Raw genomic sequence first — 16,330 nt, 5'->3', positions numbered from 1 at the left:
TAGAAGTTAGCTGAGGAATAACAAGGTATGTCAGGAGATGGATGGATGGACGGATGGATGGACGGACATTATTGATCCCAGGCTGAGACAGTACACGCTGGGTAATTGAACAAGGTTAAATCTTTTTGTTGTGCTTAGATTTGTTTGCTGGTCTGTCGGACCACAACATATTTTTAATACATTTATCTTCTACAGGCGTTTGCAGCTTTGCTTTACAGCAACTGTGTTGACTTTGCATGCTTTTGTCAGCACAACAGAGTGAGGTTGTGTGTTTTCAAGTCTGACCTCATCTGTCATCAACGTAGCAATAGATCGTCCAATTTCATGATACTGTGGGCCTTTTCCCAGAGGGCCCAGCAGAATAAAAAGAAACCTGTCGGAACACAGAAGAACAAGGGTTATGGAGCAGTTTTCCCTCTAATTTAGAGTGGGTTCTTCACAGCTTAACAGAAGAACCAACAAATCGCCGGAACAGGAGAGTACCTGGTGGTGATGGGAACCTCGGCAAGGCCATTCAGCAGCACAGCAGGGGCCAGACGGACAAATGCTACCACGGGGCGTTCTAGAAACTCCAGCTCTCCAACCAGCACGTTGGACGCCTCTGCACCAGGGGGGATCTTCTTCATGAAGTGAAGATCGATCTGTGGTAGGCAACCATATTTTGGCAAAAATATTTCTATATCCTACCTTTTATTTCATTTTCACATATTTCTGCCTGTTTGATTAAAAAAGCACAAGTTCTGACAAACGGTTGTTATTCTGATGATCCACATCAAAAGAAAACAAACCAAAGCCGTGTAAAACTTTTGTCAGTTTCCCAGAAGATGAGTGATACAGTGACCAGTTCTCATGTAACCCAATCTTAAATATCCAACTGTAGTTATGTGTCCTGATATCTGGCGCTTTAGACAAACACTAGGATCAGCAGTGGGTCTTGCTTGCTCACTTTGCTGAAGTCAACAGCACTGTTTTCCCGGCTCACGTCCTGTTTGCCCTCAGTGTTGGCTGGCTGGGCCTGAGGTGAGACCGTTTGACCTGTGGAAAGTAGGAGCAAAAGACTTTTCAGGAACTACTTTTTTCCCATGAAAAGACAAAGGCGTCCAGTGTGCAGCTACAGGCTACAGTTACATAGAATAACAAGGTACAACTGTGTAGGTAATGATAATACAGGCTTGAGAACCATTTACCTAGAGACCTGCTGGGTTTGAATGGAATTTTTTCAAGGTGGTCTTTTTCAGAGTGGGACTCCATTATGTCACACTTATTTGAGAGAAATTGTATCAGATAGAAATGTTACTTTTCACTCTTAATTATACATGGATGTGAATGTTTACAGTGGCTGCTAATTGATCCAAATAACAAGGGACCCACGTGATGGCCAGTGGGCTAACCTATTAGAATGTGTCTAGCTCTAGACTGTATACCCCTATACTCCCACAAGGAGGGGGACCCCTCCCCGTGCTTGATTACCCCTCCCCTCTCTTGACAGGCCTTCATTTTTTTTTGATAAGGGGCCAACTGAGTGGCGTCCATAACAAGTGCATTCAATCAGACAGTTTTCGGCAGTAAGTATTGCTAGAAGACACACACCTCCCAAACCACAAATCAGAAGTTGTCAAGGTTAGATTATCTTAGATTATCTTAGATTGAACTTCATTATTCTGTGAAAAAGAGTTTTAGATTAGATTAGGTTAGATTATCTTAGATTGAACTTCATTACAGACTGGGGAAATTGTCTTGTCAGCAACAAAGATCAGAGTTTATTATTTCAACTAATAACACAGTATAAAGTCTTTTGACAAATAGGCTGATAAAGTTGCTTCTGTCTCTCTCTATTATCCAAAAGTATCCCAGCCTAAAGCACCCTGTGACATTTGACCTTGGTGTCGCAACTATTTTTTTATTTGATGTGTATCCAGGGAATGTTTGTTCAGACAAATATGCAAATAGTTTTATTGTTTGCTTATAAAAGTCATTGTACAAACAGTAGCTATTTCTGGTTGCATCACAAATGTATCACAGAAAACATAAACTACTCAGAAGCTCGGAAAAGCTTGGATATGCACAGCCTGTTATTGAGTTCTTTACAACAAACAATATAAACAGCCACCAGACTGATGATGTACATTTAAAATTGGACTCACCATTTTTATCCATTGAATGCGGCTCAGACTGCTTCTTGCCAATATCAGCAAAGGAGCGTACAATTGGAATGCGGTTTGCCAGTTTCTTGTGGTTCTGGTGGTGGTGCTGTTTAAGAAGTGCCTCCCGAATTCTCCTCCTGGCATCCTGCCCCACTGGGCCTGACACCTCGTGCTGATCCAGGACCATGTCTAAAAACACAAACAATGACACATCAGCACATTTTTATATATATTTTCTCTATTTGAAATCCGACCAGCAGCCATTATTTCTGTCTTTTTATTTATCTCTTTAATTTAGACGATAAGGATTCCTACAGATATTACGTAATATGCAAATATCGGGCCAATAATATCAGCCAATATTATCGGACATCCCTAATATAAAAGTACACTCAGATTGGTTATTTGTCAGAAAAGCTCCCTCTGCTGCAAACTGGCAATAAAAGAGATTTATGACATAACTACTGCACCAAAATGGCTAAACTAATCACATGTATGCTGTCTAAATGTCTGACCCAGTAGTGTCCAGAATGGTCCTGGCAGGATACTTTACCTGCAATTTCCTCCAACGAGTTGGCCCTCATGTCCAGCATCACAGTCCCATTCATTATACAGCTGCGTAACTCAAAAAGACTGTGCAAAGACAGCGTGGCAACATAGGGTTTACTCCACCGCTCACCGCCATCTTCCACATCCTCCTCAAACTTTAACCATCTACAAACAAACACAAAAAACAAGGACTGTCGGTGTCAGCACGCTACCATTGTGCCTAATAGGCACAATCTCAGTGTTTCTTCAAAGCAACATACCTGGCTGTCTCTTTCCATTCTGCATCCTGACCTTCTCTGAGACAGATTTCATCCAGCTCAGTAAACAGAGCATGGGGGATGTGCTCCTCATCGCCATCCTCTGTCCCCAAGAGAAACTGCACTCTCTGAGCTGGTGTGTCTGCTGCAGGAAATAGTTAAGGTAAAAAAATATGACTATTGTTTCAGTATACTGTACATCCATATAGAGTTGCCTTTTTGAGCTATGTTTCAGACACCTACTGTATGATGGTGATTCTCGTCCATCATCAGCTGTGGAATCCCTTTCCTTGGACCTTTTCCTATGTCTGTGTCCATGGTGTCGGTGGCGTCGGTGAGACCTCCTGCCTAGAGGCACATGAACCCCAATGTAAAGAGTGCGGTGACCTGGAAGCAACAAGGAGAAGAAGAAGGTAATTTTCAAACATTTCTTCTGATAAAATGTGTTTTCTAGGAAGTTTCGAGAAACCCTTAGCATAAAGCTGTAAAGCCCTGAAAACCTAATTGTAGCAACACACAAATACCTGATGACTAAATGGGTGTAATAAAGATCATATTATAATAATAGTAAGAGATTAGATATAGCTGGGAAATTATGTTGTTTTGTTATTAAGGTTTTCATTTTGCAATATTTGTTATTATCAAGCCCTGTAAATTTCGGCAGTTCACTCCTTTCCTTTGTGTTTTTTTAACACCGTTAGCTAACGCCCAGCTCATTATTTAATGGTTGTCTTTACTGCATTGCACAGTAAGTATGTAAGTTAGGTTTATCTGTATAACACTTTTCACAGAAATAATTCACAAAGTGCTTCATATTTGAAGTATTTCAGAGTCACGAAAATGAAGAGCAGATGCTCTTCATTTTCTGCAGAAACAATGTTACATTAAAATTTGCGATGACTTGATCTGATACTGAGGATCAGATATAGGTCCAATATTGGTAAAATCTCAGGATTAAACATTGAAAAAACAACAATGGTCTATACAATCTGATACTTTAGCCCAACAAACAGTTGTTATTGAGAGCACATTCTTTATGTCATTATTTAGTCCCTTACCTTCTAGCTCTTCCTTCTCAAAGTTAGTGTTGAGCATGGAGCGTGTGCCACCACGGTCCACCACCGCCTCCTCATCAGTTCTCTAAGGTGAGAACAAGGATAGGGAATTACTTTTTTTGATTTGACAAAAAATTGGCCCGAGGTGCTGGTAGATCATGAGCAATTAGGATAACTACATAAGTAACCCAACATGTAATACATATGAAGTATTTTTAGTTTATAAGAGTAAACAAGGTTCAAACCTAACTTTTTTGCTCATTGGCCTAGTGGTTAGTGAGCTTTAATCTACTGGCCAGAAATACTTTTTTTACTGGCCAAAAATTATATAGAGAGGTTTTGAATATTTTCAGTAAGTTCATTATCATTATACAATCATAAGCGTTTGAATACATATCATAGCAATATTAGCATATTTTGGGTGGAATAAAGGAATGAGTCAAAGTTGACTTCTTTTTTTAAGGTTTATTTAAGGTCTATTAATAAAACCTAGAATGTCTAGGTTAATTGGTACATTTGATGTTTACTGTTGACATCAGTCTTTACCATATCTTGTAACAGTTGTATCATCTTTTTAAGCATTTTTTAAAATCTTTTTTTTCTGTACAAGTGCACAGAAATGTTGAAAAACTGAGGAATTAAAACGATAAAATCCATTCACTGTTACCATGGCAACCAAAGTCAGACAATGACATTGTGTAATAAAAGCAGCTCTGCTCTAATGAATGGCGGATCACACTTTCCTTGAGTCATGGCTGCAGCAGGAGAAGCAGTTTTGTGCAGTTGCCACCCACACTGCTGTCAGAGCAGAGCAAACAGAAACAGTTATGTTCCTGTTGGAACACCACTGATAAAGAGGAGGATCTACTGCATCCTTTCTTTAAAAATGAGACTTAAATAGAGCATACTGAGATACTGTTCACACAGTATCATTTGTCTGACACACTCATCATCTGGTCCTTGTTACCAGGGATGACATTTGCCTTCAATGTGGGCCCTTTAAATCCTACATTTAATAGCTAAGGGTGGGCTGTTTAGATTTGTTGTTTTAAATGTCCAATACAGGCAACCTGGTTTTGATTAAGGTGGGGTTCAAACTGCTTTAAACTACCTAAACTGTCTTTAGTCTTTAGTATACCCATCTTGAATCTTATCTGTACGTACATTGGATTGTGCTACATTTGCTGTCTTTCGTTTGTGTTGTTATGTGTAAAACTTTTTGTCCTTCGTTATGGCTTCCAAATGTGAGTCAGACAGTTCTGATGTTTTAATGCCCTATATTGTGATGTGGTGACTCTAGGTGACTGACATAGGTATGGTGAAAATCGAATTACGTCACAACGTAGGAACGGTATTCCTACATCAGTCGAGGACCCACTGTACGTGTGAGAGGGTATAATGTCAGTGTTAAAAGGTGAATCAATAGTAAAACCAGACATCACTCTACAGCTTCTCAGTTGAAAACCTACTTTATTGTCCTTCCCTGTTATTTTAAATGTTGTGCTTTAATGTCCAAGCATTATCTCTTCGTGTCACTTCTCAACATCTGTCAAAAATGCAATCCTTTGATACTGAGCTTTTCTGTCACATGTCTGACCATGTGCATCTGTGTGTGTGAGTGCACTCAGATTGGTTGAGTGCGGAAAGGATGGTGTGTCATCACAACAGCTGCTTGATCACTAAGCCTGAGAGTTTGTTGACCACTGTTTGGTCATATTTGAACTTGTCGGTGTGTAACACAGGATATGTATGTGTTACTAAAGCTTCTAAATTACTACATCAACCAGTTTTGGATTTTGGGCCTTATTTTATTATCTGTTCAAAGTTAACCTGGTCAGTTTCTTTTCTTACTATAGTAGTTAGTTTAATGTTTTTATGAGGCACATTATGCTGTTTCTTGATGTCTAAATGAAATGTTAGTGAAAATGCTTTGGTCCAAAAAGGAAGGATTGAGCAAAGCTGATCTCTTTACACACCTGTTGAAAAGCTATTTTCTGAATGGCTAGTTTCTCTATACTCTATACTACTACTACTACTACTTCATGGCAACTGCTTTCTCTGTGCACCTCTGCGTGATCCTCCTCCCTCTTACCCATCTGTTCTGTTTGTGTAATACAATGGGAGATGTAGTTTTTCAATAAATGCAGTTTGGTTGCAGTGAATACAGATTTGGAGGCACAACTAAGGTTGTCACAAAACCTATTTTTACAAACTCCATACAAGTACGTTTATTTTTATTTGTCTTCCCTAATATCAGGTACTGGACACGTACCTCTCTAGTTTAAATAAATATGCAATAAACTGGAAGGCAGACTTAAGTAGGTGGCACAGCTCTGTGGATAATAGAGTGCGAGTGTGTTTAGTCTCAACCCAAACCACAGCGAGGGCATCAAGCAGGAAAATGTTTACAAGCAGTTCTATCATCTTCATTTTAAGAAATGAGAAAGCAAAGAGAAAGAAAGTATCTGCAGATGTTTTACAGAATTGATTATATTATAACAGAAGAAATCTTACAAGACTTTGTCCCTGTGTCACTGATGTTAAAATATTTTCAGACTGCTGACAATGTTGACCCACTTTGATAAACTAATCAGGAGTGCCATAAGACACTGAACTGAAAGAGGAAATCACAACACACTGACTGACCGGTGCCATAAGTATCGGCTCACTTGATCACACTTTTATGTACTGTAAAAGCAGGCCGGAGTGCCGCAGGCTATGTTCTAAAAATAATACTAGTCAACAAGAGGGTCAAAAATGTACTGTTACTGTGCTTTTTGAATCAGTTACACTTGTAATGATATTCAAATGGCTGCAATGATGATGCAAACAAGTAGCTCTCTGTATTACTAAGTGCCCTTGAAGTAGCTCTCAGTTTCAAAAAGATTGGTGGCCTCACTAGCTGCCTCCTCATTTCTGATGGCCTCTGCTCTCTACTATAGCTGATGTTCTTTTGCAGTGTGTCTTGTATGGGTAAAACAAATACAAAGTTTGCATATGTGCCGTTTAAGAAACTGAGGTGGTTGTATCTTTGGTAGTGCTGTGGTCTCGCAACTGGAAGTTTGTAGGATCTGTACAATGTTCCTCTTGTATCTTAGCCATGAAAAAGTAGATGCCAAAACTCTGTAGAGTAAAGGTTAGTGTAAAGTGTGTTTAAAACGTATACTTTTTTACAAAAAAAAAGTCTTGTTTCTTTCTTGATGCTATCAAAATCAGGAAATACAAACAAAATCTTTGTCATATTTGGTAGTCTTTAACTTTGTAATCTCTTCTCATCTATAATCACATTATTCAACAACAATTTAGATTTGTGATGCCCTGGCCTGCTTTTCCATTAACAAACAAGGTTTTTTACGCTGTTCAGCCGGCAGAAGAGCCAAAACCTCAGGTCCACGCTTCTATTTATAGAAAGGCTCATCTACATCAGCCCACCTTGAACTGGCATTTACAGGGGGGTGAAAGCTTGTCTGAGACCTCCTGTTTGGAAGGGACCTGTACTGTGGGCTGAAATATATCAGCCATTTCTGAGTCAGTGAGTAAAAAAGGGAACAAAGCAGCTAACACGTGACCAGGACTCTGGGGAGTTGGGACACAGAGGGTGGAGGAGGGGTCGACATGTGACCATGTATGACACAAGGCACACTAGGATATAACGTAATACATATATGATGACATTCATGTTTTTTTCGCCTAACTAACATTTATTTGTGTACAGTACATGCTCAACACATCTTTAATGTGCAGAAAATGGAACCAGCACATGTACTGTACTCTCACTAATGCACGTTGTGAATAAGAGAATGCTAATGCACGCAGCTCCTCAGCATGGTGTGATGGGGAGGTGCTGTTTGGACGAGTGAGCATCAAACAGGAAAAGAAGAGCCAGAGGCTGCAGGCCTGTTCTATACTGAATACTAAACGATGCTCCACTGTCATCCAGAGTTAGCACAGTGCTGTGCACATGTGAGACAAAGGCAGGAGTTTGTGCAGTGATTGTACACCGGGTAACTTTCCCCAGAAAGGCTGGATGTTGGTTTGAATTAATTGCACTTTTTGTACAAAGACAAAGGGAGCTGCAACATTAATCCCACTGCATTATACATTTTCCTTTAGGAGATATCAATTACCGTCACATTATGTATATGGACACATTCTCAGATATACAGAACATAAATCCAAGATTGGCTGCAAAAATTCAACATCTATTCTAAATGAATCCTTTTCAATGGACACCTTATTTTTTTCTCAGGATTCTTAGAATTCACAAAAATGAATAAAGTATCTGCCTTCTACCTAAAGCACCAATATGCAACATTAATGCGCATTTTTCAAAATAATCCTCAAATCTTGATTAATCCCTCAAAGGTCCAAGGCTAAACGTGAGAGCCAAAGGGTTTTAAACTCGAAAAAATTCTTTGGTTAGACGGACAGTATAATAGGAAATAGGATAGTGAAAAAGCAAATACAATGTTAGTGAGGTTTAAACAACAGCTAATGTGGTTGCAGCACTACACTGCACACAAAATACCTGGTTTCTTCTGTCATTCACTCATTTCTTTGCCACCTCTTAACACTTGATTTAACAATAATACTACATGTGTGATGCAGGCCTCAGCCACTTCACTTAATGAGTTCACACCAGACATTGTTGACCGTCCCCACAGAGGACTGAATTAAAGGCCTTAAGGGATAACCTAACCATAGCTTTTGTAAGCACATACGGTGACCAGAACCAGACATCCTGGGAAATCTCTTTAATACAAGGAATAATAAACAAGAAAAGATGTGATATGAGCTGTATCTGTGAGCAAAGGATCTACATTTATAAACTGAGATGGAGCTGAAAATTAGAACTCAGAGATGTATATTTAGAGATGGAGCTGAAAATTAGAACTCAGAGTGTTTGTCAACTGATAGGCCTAGTTTCCAAAAATAAACCCAGACAACACTGAAAGTGACCTGAAATGCGTCAGGCAATCTTCTGGCTTCAAAAAGTAATTAAAAAAAAAACTACATAAAATGTCTATCCTAATGTCTACTTATCTGTTCACACCTATTATTTAAAAAAAGGTAGAGAAAGGCTGATCTTATATAAACCTTGTACGTGTGTGGCTTTTTTTATTTTATGATCTGGTTTTCACGTTTTACTTAAGTCTTGCTGTTCTTACTGTCTCTTTTCGTTAGTGGATTATGAATGTTTGTATGTTTTTTACTGTAAAGTTACTGTACTGCCCATTGGTCAGCCAAGTTGGTTTAAAGCTTTAATGTATAAAACAATAATAAAGAGGGTTACGGTATGGTACGGTAAGGCATCGTATCGTATGGTATGACATGGCATTGTATTGGGACAAAAGCAGTGATGCTGAGAAGGTCAAACATAGTCTGATATTTCTGAATGAGCAGGTTTAGAAAGGAGATAGATTTCTGAGGTATTCATGTGGGTATTAAAGGATCATCCACCAATGCTGTGGCTCTACACATGAGGAAGGCTCAAAAGCCATTTTTACTGTCTGTAAAACAAGAAACTCAAATTTCTCAGTGAAAAATAGCAGATAATTTGGCCTGTGACCATCTTCATTTATGTAGCAAGAATCAGCAATGGAAGGATGGACAACAGCCATGCTACTTCATTGCTGCTGAACAGCAGCTCCTGATGGAGTTGTATGGAGGGCTTTGAACACGTCATGTGAAAAAACAAATACTAGTGAAATTATGAAGGTGTTAAGGTATCAGAACTGTGTGCTCCTACACTGTGAGTTTATTTATATTGTATGTGTGTTTCTGTGTAAGGAAACTAATGTAGGCGTCCGATTTTATGTTCCATACCACAACATTAAGAAATAAAAGTGAAAATACATTGATTTATTTGTAATATTATCACTTAGCTAGTTAAAACAACAACAGAGTAGCCCTCCTCTTTATGTATGTCTTCCAATATTCCATTTTCATTGCCAGAGTAAATCAGAGGTTTATTGATTCTCCTAGGCTTCTTTCCAGGAATCTGTGTCCATTATCATACCTCTCGGTTGGGAACAAATAGGTGACCTCATTTTTTTCTGTTTTGCAAGGATTTCTCCTGGGGCTTTTACAACTGGGGGGATGATAGATGTTTGAAATCTAGGTCAGATGGTGTTAAAAAATACATTTACCCAATGAAATCACAACACTTTGTGGTGCAAATCTAAATATTCCAGGAAAAGGACATTTGACAATACATGTCAACCTCTTACAATAAATCTGTTTGCTTATAATCTCTTGCCACGTGCTAGTGGAGCTAGAATGATTCTAAGGCTAGAGCTGAATGACTAGATGGATTATCAGCAGCTGTACAAGGCCTGTGATTGGCTGATGAGCTTCTGTTGTCATGGTTTTTTTTTTCCCGACAGGAGGCCGTGGAATTGGTGTGAATGACAGCAGGTTCAGATGTGGGAACATCACGGGAAGAATGTAAATATGTAAGTAACAATTCTGTATCCTCCTCTTTGTCCAACCTTACCCAAGAGATGGGGACACTGATATGAATGATAATTAATAAAGTCCTCCAGTAGGCATACAGATAACAACATGTGCTGAAAACTATCTGCATATCCCAAAGAATCAAAAGAAGAAACTAGGACACTAATAAATCCATTTTCCAATATTTGTTTTTAGCAAGGTCAGCAGTACTAAGCCCTCTGTGGCCTTTTGCTGACATTCCCATCTGTCATCTGACATACGAGGAATCCTGCCACGCAAACCTAAAGTTTTGTACATAAATTCCTTTTTATCTATGTCTTACTCCAACATTTACTTAAAGAGCTCCTTAAAATTCACAAAGGTCAAGGGTCAATCAATGTTGACCGTAAACACTTTTAAGTGACCTACCTGGTAAAGAAATCTTTTACCCGGGTCCGCTGTAAACATCCTTCTCTTGGGGGCAGGATGCCCACTCTGTTCCCTTTTACGTGCAGTGGTAACAGTGGTAAGAAGAGGGGCTGAACTGAGATCCTGAGTCAGACTCTACGCTCTCTGTGTTAGGAGTCTGAGAGTGTAGCACAGAATGATAGTCAACCTATTTGCTGAGCTCTCCATCACACTCCTCCCTCAGCCTCTCTGCCTTCCCATGCTGGAGGGTGCTGGCTCCCTCACTCTCATATGACCATCACAGACCAGCGCAGCACAAAACAAAATAACAGTAACGCAGCTCAGTGCAGCTCTTCCTGTAAGGCTTTCATCTAGGGTAGCATCAAATGTGTCTGACAATAGTCCACTCGCCAATCCTCCCCAGAGAGATTACTGCTGTGACATCACGGATACTGCGCTCTGCTCAGCTCTGAAGCCTTGGGTCACACAGCAGCAGACACCACAAACAACTGCACATCTCGCAGTTACCTGCACTACACTCACCGCAATCTTCAAATAGAAACAGTGGGGCTAGTGCTAGGGTGTCAGGTTCTAAGAATGTCTGTTTGTATGAAGAAAAATAGTTTTCAGCATTGTCAGCAAATCTTTGACCCAAGAAACACAACAGCTACACCTCATAGGTCTGTGGAAAAAATAATGGTACTCTTTGTACATTAAATCTTTTTTAGGGGTAATTTAGAAAACACAGAAACAAGGTGTCCATGGAAGGAATGGAAGAAAAAGCTTTTCCTAAGGCGTAAGCTTCATTCTAAAAAATGAAGGCTAAGTATTAGTCTAAATGTATAAAAATGAGCAAACTTAACATAAAGGCAAAGGTTTTCTATAGCTAACTATACGACAATTGGCCTTAGCTGTAGCTGAACTTATATAAACTTTTTGATAAACTTTGAAACTAGAACCCAATTCTTATTTGTTGATATCTCTCACACACTACACAGTATTTATTAAAACATTTTTAAAAAGGGTTCACTATTTTCTTCTCTTTCTGTTTGGAGTTCATATGTTCCCCCTGTGTTCAGGAGGAGGTCAGTGGCGAGTTTCCAGGTACTCCAGTTTCCTCCCTCAGTTTAAAAACACAGATTGAGTAATAGGTTGATTGTTCACTCTATAACTAACCACAGCTGTCTGTGTGTCTGTGTGTGAGTTGCATTACTACCATCTACTGGCTCTATTTTAAACATGTAAAAATAACTTTCAACAGAAAGGGAAAAAAAAAAGAAAACAGTGAGAGAGTATGAACCTTGCTGACGTGTATTGGACCAAATAGTTCCCATGAACCTCTTAAATAAATTTAAAATTACTCTATGTCTTACTTTGGAACCTAGTAATACAGCTTTAAGTCAACTAGTGGCAACTCACAAAGTGATTGACTGTGGTTTGAAATCCAGCTAGAGTCTCTGTCTTTGTTTCCTGCTAATACACGCCCTTCTAATCACAGGAGACACGAGACAAGCCACTGGCATCACTGACCGTTAAGACCAGGCCTGAGCAAACCTGCAGCCTGCGGGCCAAATAAACTGCATTTACAATTGATGCCACTAGATGACGATAGATGCACTTTGTCTTTGCTGGAGGGTGGACTATGACTTAACTGCCAGGGTCCCCAGGTAATGGACCTTTCCAGTTATTCAGAAGGACGATGTCAAGTCAAAATCCAGAACTACTTGCTAATAGCTCAAGCATTGCCTTTTTGGAGGCCAATTGACAGGACTGTTGCATGCTGGAACAATTGTATGAGTTGACTCACCACATCCTTGCTTTCTTGGGAACTTTGTTCCTGCAAATAAAAAGCCAAGCATTAACATGGATGCAGGTTGTTATAAGAGTTTTCCTGTCAAACCTGTAGCAAATCGTTTTGTACTCACAACCTCAATCAGTACTGACTAATAATCAGTTCATAATTCACAGACAACATTTCAGGAGTCAGGAGAAATATCTGTCACTGCTCCATTGTGCATGATCATGAAAAATAGTTATTATTTTTGACATGCTGACGGGCTGTGTGTCGACATGTCTGGTTAATAAAAAAAAGGAGCTGTATATCCTATGTACTGAAGAGCAATAAACAGTTAAGACAAATAACTGTATGTGGATTTATCCACAGCCAATTCTTTGTCCAATTGGACATATATGTGACACGTATGCTGTGACTTCACTAAAGTTTTATATGGCTTTTATATGGCTTATATGATGGTAAAGTTTCCAAATTATATAAAACATAACTTAACACTTTTGGCTACTTCAAATGACCGGGGTAAAATGATCTATCTTTCATTTATAATATTAAATATACTGAATATAATTTATATATCAATTCAATTCAATATTTATATGATTGCTAATTCGGTCTGAGAGACTTAGATTTAAAAATAGAATGGCATCTATATTTTTGAATTTAAATTTTAATCATTCATGATCTACCAGAGCTCCCTCTGTGATCTAAAGGGACATGCGGGGGAGGGAGTACCTGGGTTGTTTTTTATAGAGGGAGTAAGTGGTTAGAAAATTAGACCAGGTTTTACCCTCTAAATTATGTTTAGCAAACAAAAAGGCATTGGTCAATAAAAACACAGTTTTAAGGTTCTGTATGGGCGGTTCCGTTATGTTCTCCATAAGGACTGGAAATCATCGTTCCTAGTTAGAATGGCTGCCTGGGTGACATTGTGTCTTTGGGCTGTTGTCCTTGCCAAAATGGTAAAGGGCTTTTAAAGGTCAACACTGTTTTTTTCCTTCTTTTACACCCAGCATATCCATTGATATTACCAATGCATTTGACTGCCACACACAGTACTTTAACTTTAACTTACATACTTCTAGCTCCCAGATTCACAGTGCTGCAACAGTAGTGCATTGAGGTCTTGCTGCAAAATGCACCCACTCCTAAGCGTGTCTGACCTTGGAAGATGCTAAAACAAGGAGGGTTAAACATTATTTCACCTGCCCTGAGATTCCTACCAGCCAGATACCTCACATGCCCCTACACATTCTGAAGATACCATGACAACATGTTCACTGGGTGCACCAGTGCAGGGAGCGCAGGTGGTAGAAGTGAAAGACAGCAGTGACTTACAGTGCCAGGGAAGCAGGAAGCAGGAGGAAAACTCCCCATCAACTCTTCAGTGGTAAAAATAAGTCCTGTTGTTACTAGTCCACAAATAGCATGGAATACATCAGATTATTGACTGTGCTTCCGGAGCAGCTGCTGTTTCTTAGACAGAGGTGACTTGTGTCTACTTAGCTCTTCCTTTGTACAATCAAGGAGGAACTTGTTTTTCTAATCATTTTCCCACTGAGTTGACTGACTGGTCAAATGAAAGCACTTTGTTTAATGGACCTCGGATCATTTGTCCATAATTTGATTTTTAATGAACCAGACCCACATGTGCTCAGTGATCTCCTTTTTAAATTGTTGGTTAGCTATAGTCTACTAACTAAAGCTACCTATGATGGTGTGATCAAACTCCCAGTTTTAGCATATGCATATGAACAAAATTGCATTTCAATGTCTGGACTTCACCCCAACATGATTATGTTATGAACTTCAGAAAACTACAAATCTGAGAACACTGTTGTAGTTTCTGTTACAGGTGTTACGGATCGCACCTGTAATCATTAGTCACGGATTGTCTCTTGACAGTAGTCCCCAGACATGAGACCTCTCTCTCTCACTCTCTCACTCTCCCTGCATCCTTTTCTTTCTCTTTCTCTCTCTTTCTCTCTCGCTCTCCCTCCCCCTCATCTCTCTCTGTCTCTCCCTCAATGCAGTCATATTCTCATTCTGCAGCTGTAATTCTTAAATCTTTAGGCAATAGCTTCTTAACAGATACACAAAAAGTATTTTTTTATCTACACTGACAAACCATATATTTGCATTCATTTCATATTCCAGGGTTAATAACCTGCTGTTACATGAACCTGTGAGGTGTATCACAAATGACTCTTTTGCGGTGAGACAAAGGTGCGATAGCCGATATCAGCTAATAGTGGCTGTTATTCCCTAAAAAGGCCATTTCAGAATCATGCCGCAAAATGCGAACAATTTTCCCTCGCTGTGCCTTCCTTATTGTACAGCGAAGGAATAAAAACCAGTCAGTAATATCACGTCCAACCCATTACAACGTCTTACCGTAGCCAACAGCGGCTCCATTTGAGCTCCTTGGTCTGTGATGTCCATTATTCTCCTCCTTCTCCTTCACCACACACAGGTCGTGATGCACCACTGCGCCTCTCTTGACTGCTGTTGGAAAGGATCAGGCGGCGCTTTTGGTTGAGTCTTTGCTTGTTTAATTGGCTCTTCCCACTGACACCGGTCGGATTGTTATTTAGATCTCAGAGCAAGTGGACTGTGTCCGTTCTGTCCTACATCATTTACGCATGGAGGAGGGAACTGTGGCGCTTCCCACTACACGCGTGATGATGAGCGCACAGGGATGCGCGCGCCTTTGGCAGGGCTGCGTCTACGTAGATTTACTCATTGTCATACACGCCAGCACTTGTGGGTTAATGTTGGAGCCACAATTGTTCTGATTTCAATCATATTTAGAACATGTTCTATAACAGTCCACCAAAGAGTGATGCATTCTCTCCCCCTTCAAGTGACTGACGATATTGCGCAGTGGATAATAATGTACCGATTGCTCAGTGAATGACTTTTAGCAACAATTATAAGCCACAGAAAATATCTCTTTACCATCACTGTTTTGCATTTTCTCGACAATGCAATAGCGTCCGGAAGGATGCTGTAACTGATGCTGCTGTTGCTAGTGCTGATGAAGATGATGACGACTCAGTCGCTGCCGGTCGGGCTGTTGTGCTCTGCCGCCTCTTAGTGGTCAAATACTATAATTGTTGTTTCTAAGAGTAAAGTATGTCGACATACAAAACGATACACGGGGTGTACACTATTAAAACGTTATTTAGTCTATTTTATACCATATATATATACACACACATATATAGTTATATATACACACACATATAGTTACATATACACACACAAACTGTATATATAGTTATAAAGCGTCTGCTAAATGTACTTGTACAGTAACAGGTTTTTTAATAAAATGAAAAAAATCACTTCAAACCTACACAGTTTTGAAGTGATTTTAACCTAAACACCAATAGAGCCAAGAAAGGGGTAACTTTTTATTCCACTTTAAGGTGAGTGCACTTTAATAAAAAAACGCAGTAAAATTATTTTAAATGTGGCACCTAAAACAAGTTGGACTAAAAGTTACACAGTGCTCCTTTAAAACTTTTCCTTGGTACATTCTTGTAAGACATTCATGCTTGGGCACCATGAGCAGCAGTCAGGATGTTGTTGTTGTTGTTGTTCTGGATCCGCCCAGTGTGACGTATGGGGTACCGACAAGATGGCCGAGTGTACGGTACGAAAGTGAGAAGAGGGGAAACAAAAACACTA

At 39.5% G+C, this 16,330-nt stretch overlaps 1 protein-coding gene and 1 long non-coding RNA gene across 5 annotated transcripts in view; one reads left to right on the top strand and one right to left on the bottom strand.

The window, feature by feature from the left end:
• LOC112488083 (uncharacterized) overlaps positions 1 to 13,065 on the top strand; it is an 18,788-nt gene extending 5,723 nt beyond the window's left edge. For 2 of the 3 annotated variants that reach the window (XR_003051808.1, XR_003051807.1), the window contains exons 6-10: positions 443 to 646; positions 2,999 to 3,113; positions 3,224 to 3,363; positions 10,392 to 10,460; positions 12,347 to 13,065. This is a non-coding gene — a long non-coding RNA (uncharacterized LOC112488083). Of the gene's footprint in view, positions 1 to 442; positions 647 to 1,489; positions 1,599 to 2,998; positions 3,114 to 3,223; positions 3,364 to 10,391; positions 10,461 to 12,346 lie in introns of those variants that run through there. The other variant, XR_003051809.1, reaches the window with a different exon arrangement.
• LOC103389447 (sodium-driven chloride bicarbonate exchanger-like) overlaps positions 1 to 16,330 on the bottom strand; it is a 26,782-nt gene extending 10,452 nt beyond the window's left edge. For both annotated transcript variants that reach the window (XM_017038528.2, XM_017038531.2), the window contains exons 1-10: positions 15,035 to 16,330; positions 12,656 to 12,685; positions 4,009 to 4,090; positions 3,194 to 3,337; positions 2,954 to 3,095; positions 2,698 to 2,858; positions 2,145 to 2,333; positions 947 to 1,035; positions 484 to 641; positions 286 to 373 (exon numbers count right to left, since the gene is read on the bottom strand). In XM_017038528.2, the coding sequence (XP_016894017.1) occupies positions 286 to 373; positions 484 to 641; positions 947 to 1,035; positions 2,145 to 2,333; positions 2,698 to 2,858; positions 2,954 to 3,095; positions 3,194 to 3,337; positions 4,009 to 4,090; positions 12,656 to 12,685; positions 15,035 to 15,082 (1,131 nt within the window). In that variant the 5' untranslated portion in view covers positions 15,083 to 16,330. The remainder of the gene's footprint in view (positions 1 to 285; positions 374 to 483; positions 642 to 946; positions 1,036 to 2,144; positions 2,334 to 2,697; positions 2,859 to 2,953; positions 3,096 to 3,193; positions 3,338 to 4,008; positions 4,091 to 12,655; positions 12,686 to 15,034) is intronic.

The sequence above is a fragment of the Cynoglossus semilaevis genome, chromosome 14 (genome assembly GCF_000523025.1).
Source record: "Cynoglossus semilaevis isolate Cse_v1.0 chromosome 14, Cse_v1.0, whole genome shotgun sequence".
Taxonomy (NCBI): Eukaryota; Metazoa; Chordata; class Actinopteri; order Pleuronectiformes; family Cynoglossidae; genus Cynoglossus; species Cynoglossus semilaevis.
The sequence above is the reverse complement of the archived record's forward strand: the minus strand, read 5'-3'. Positions and strand labels throughout refer to the sequence as shown.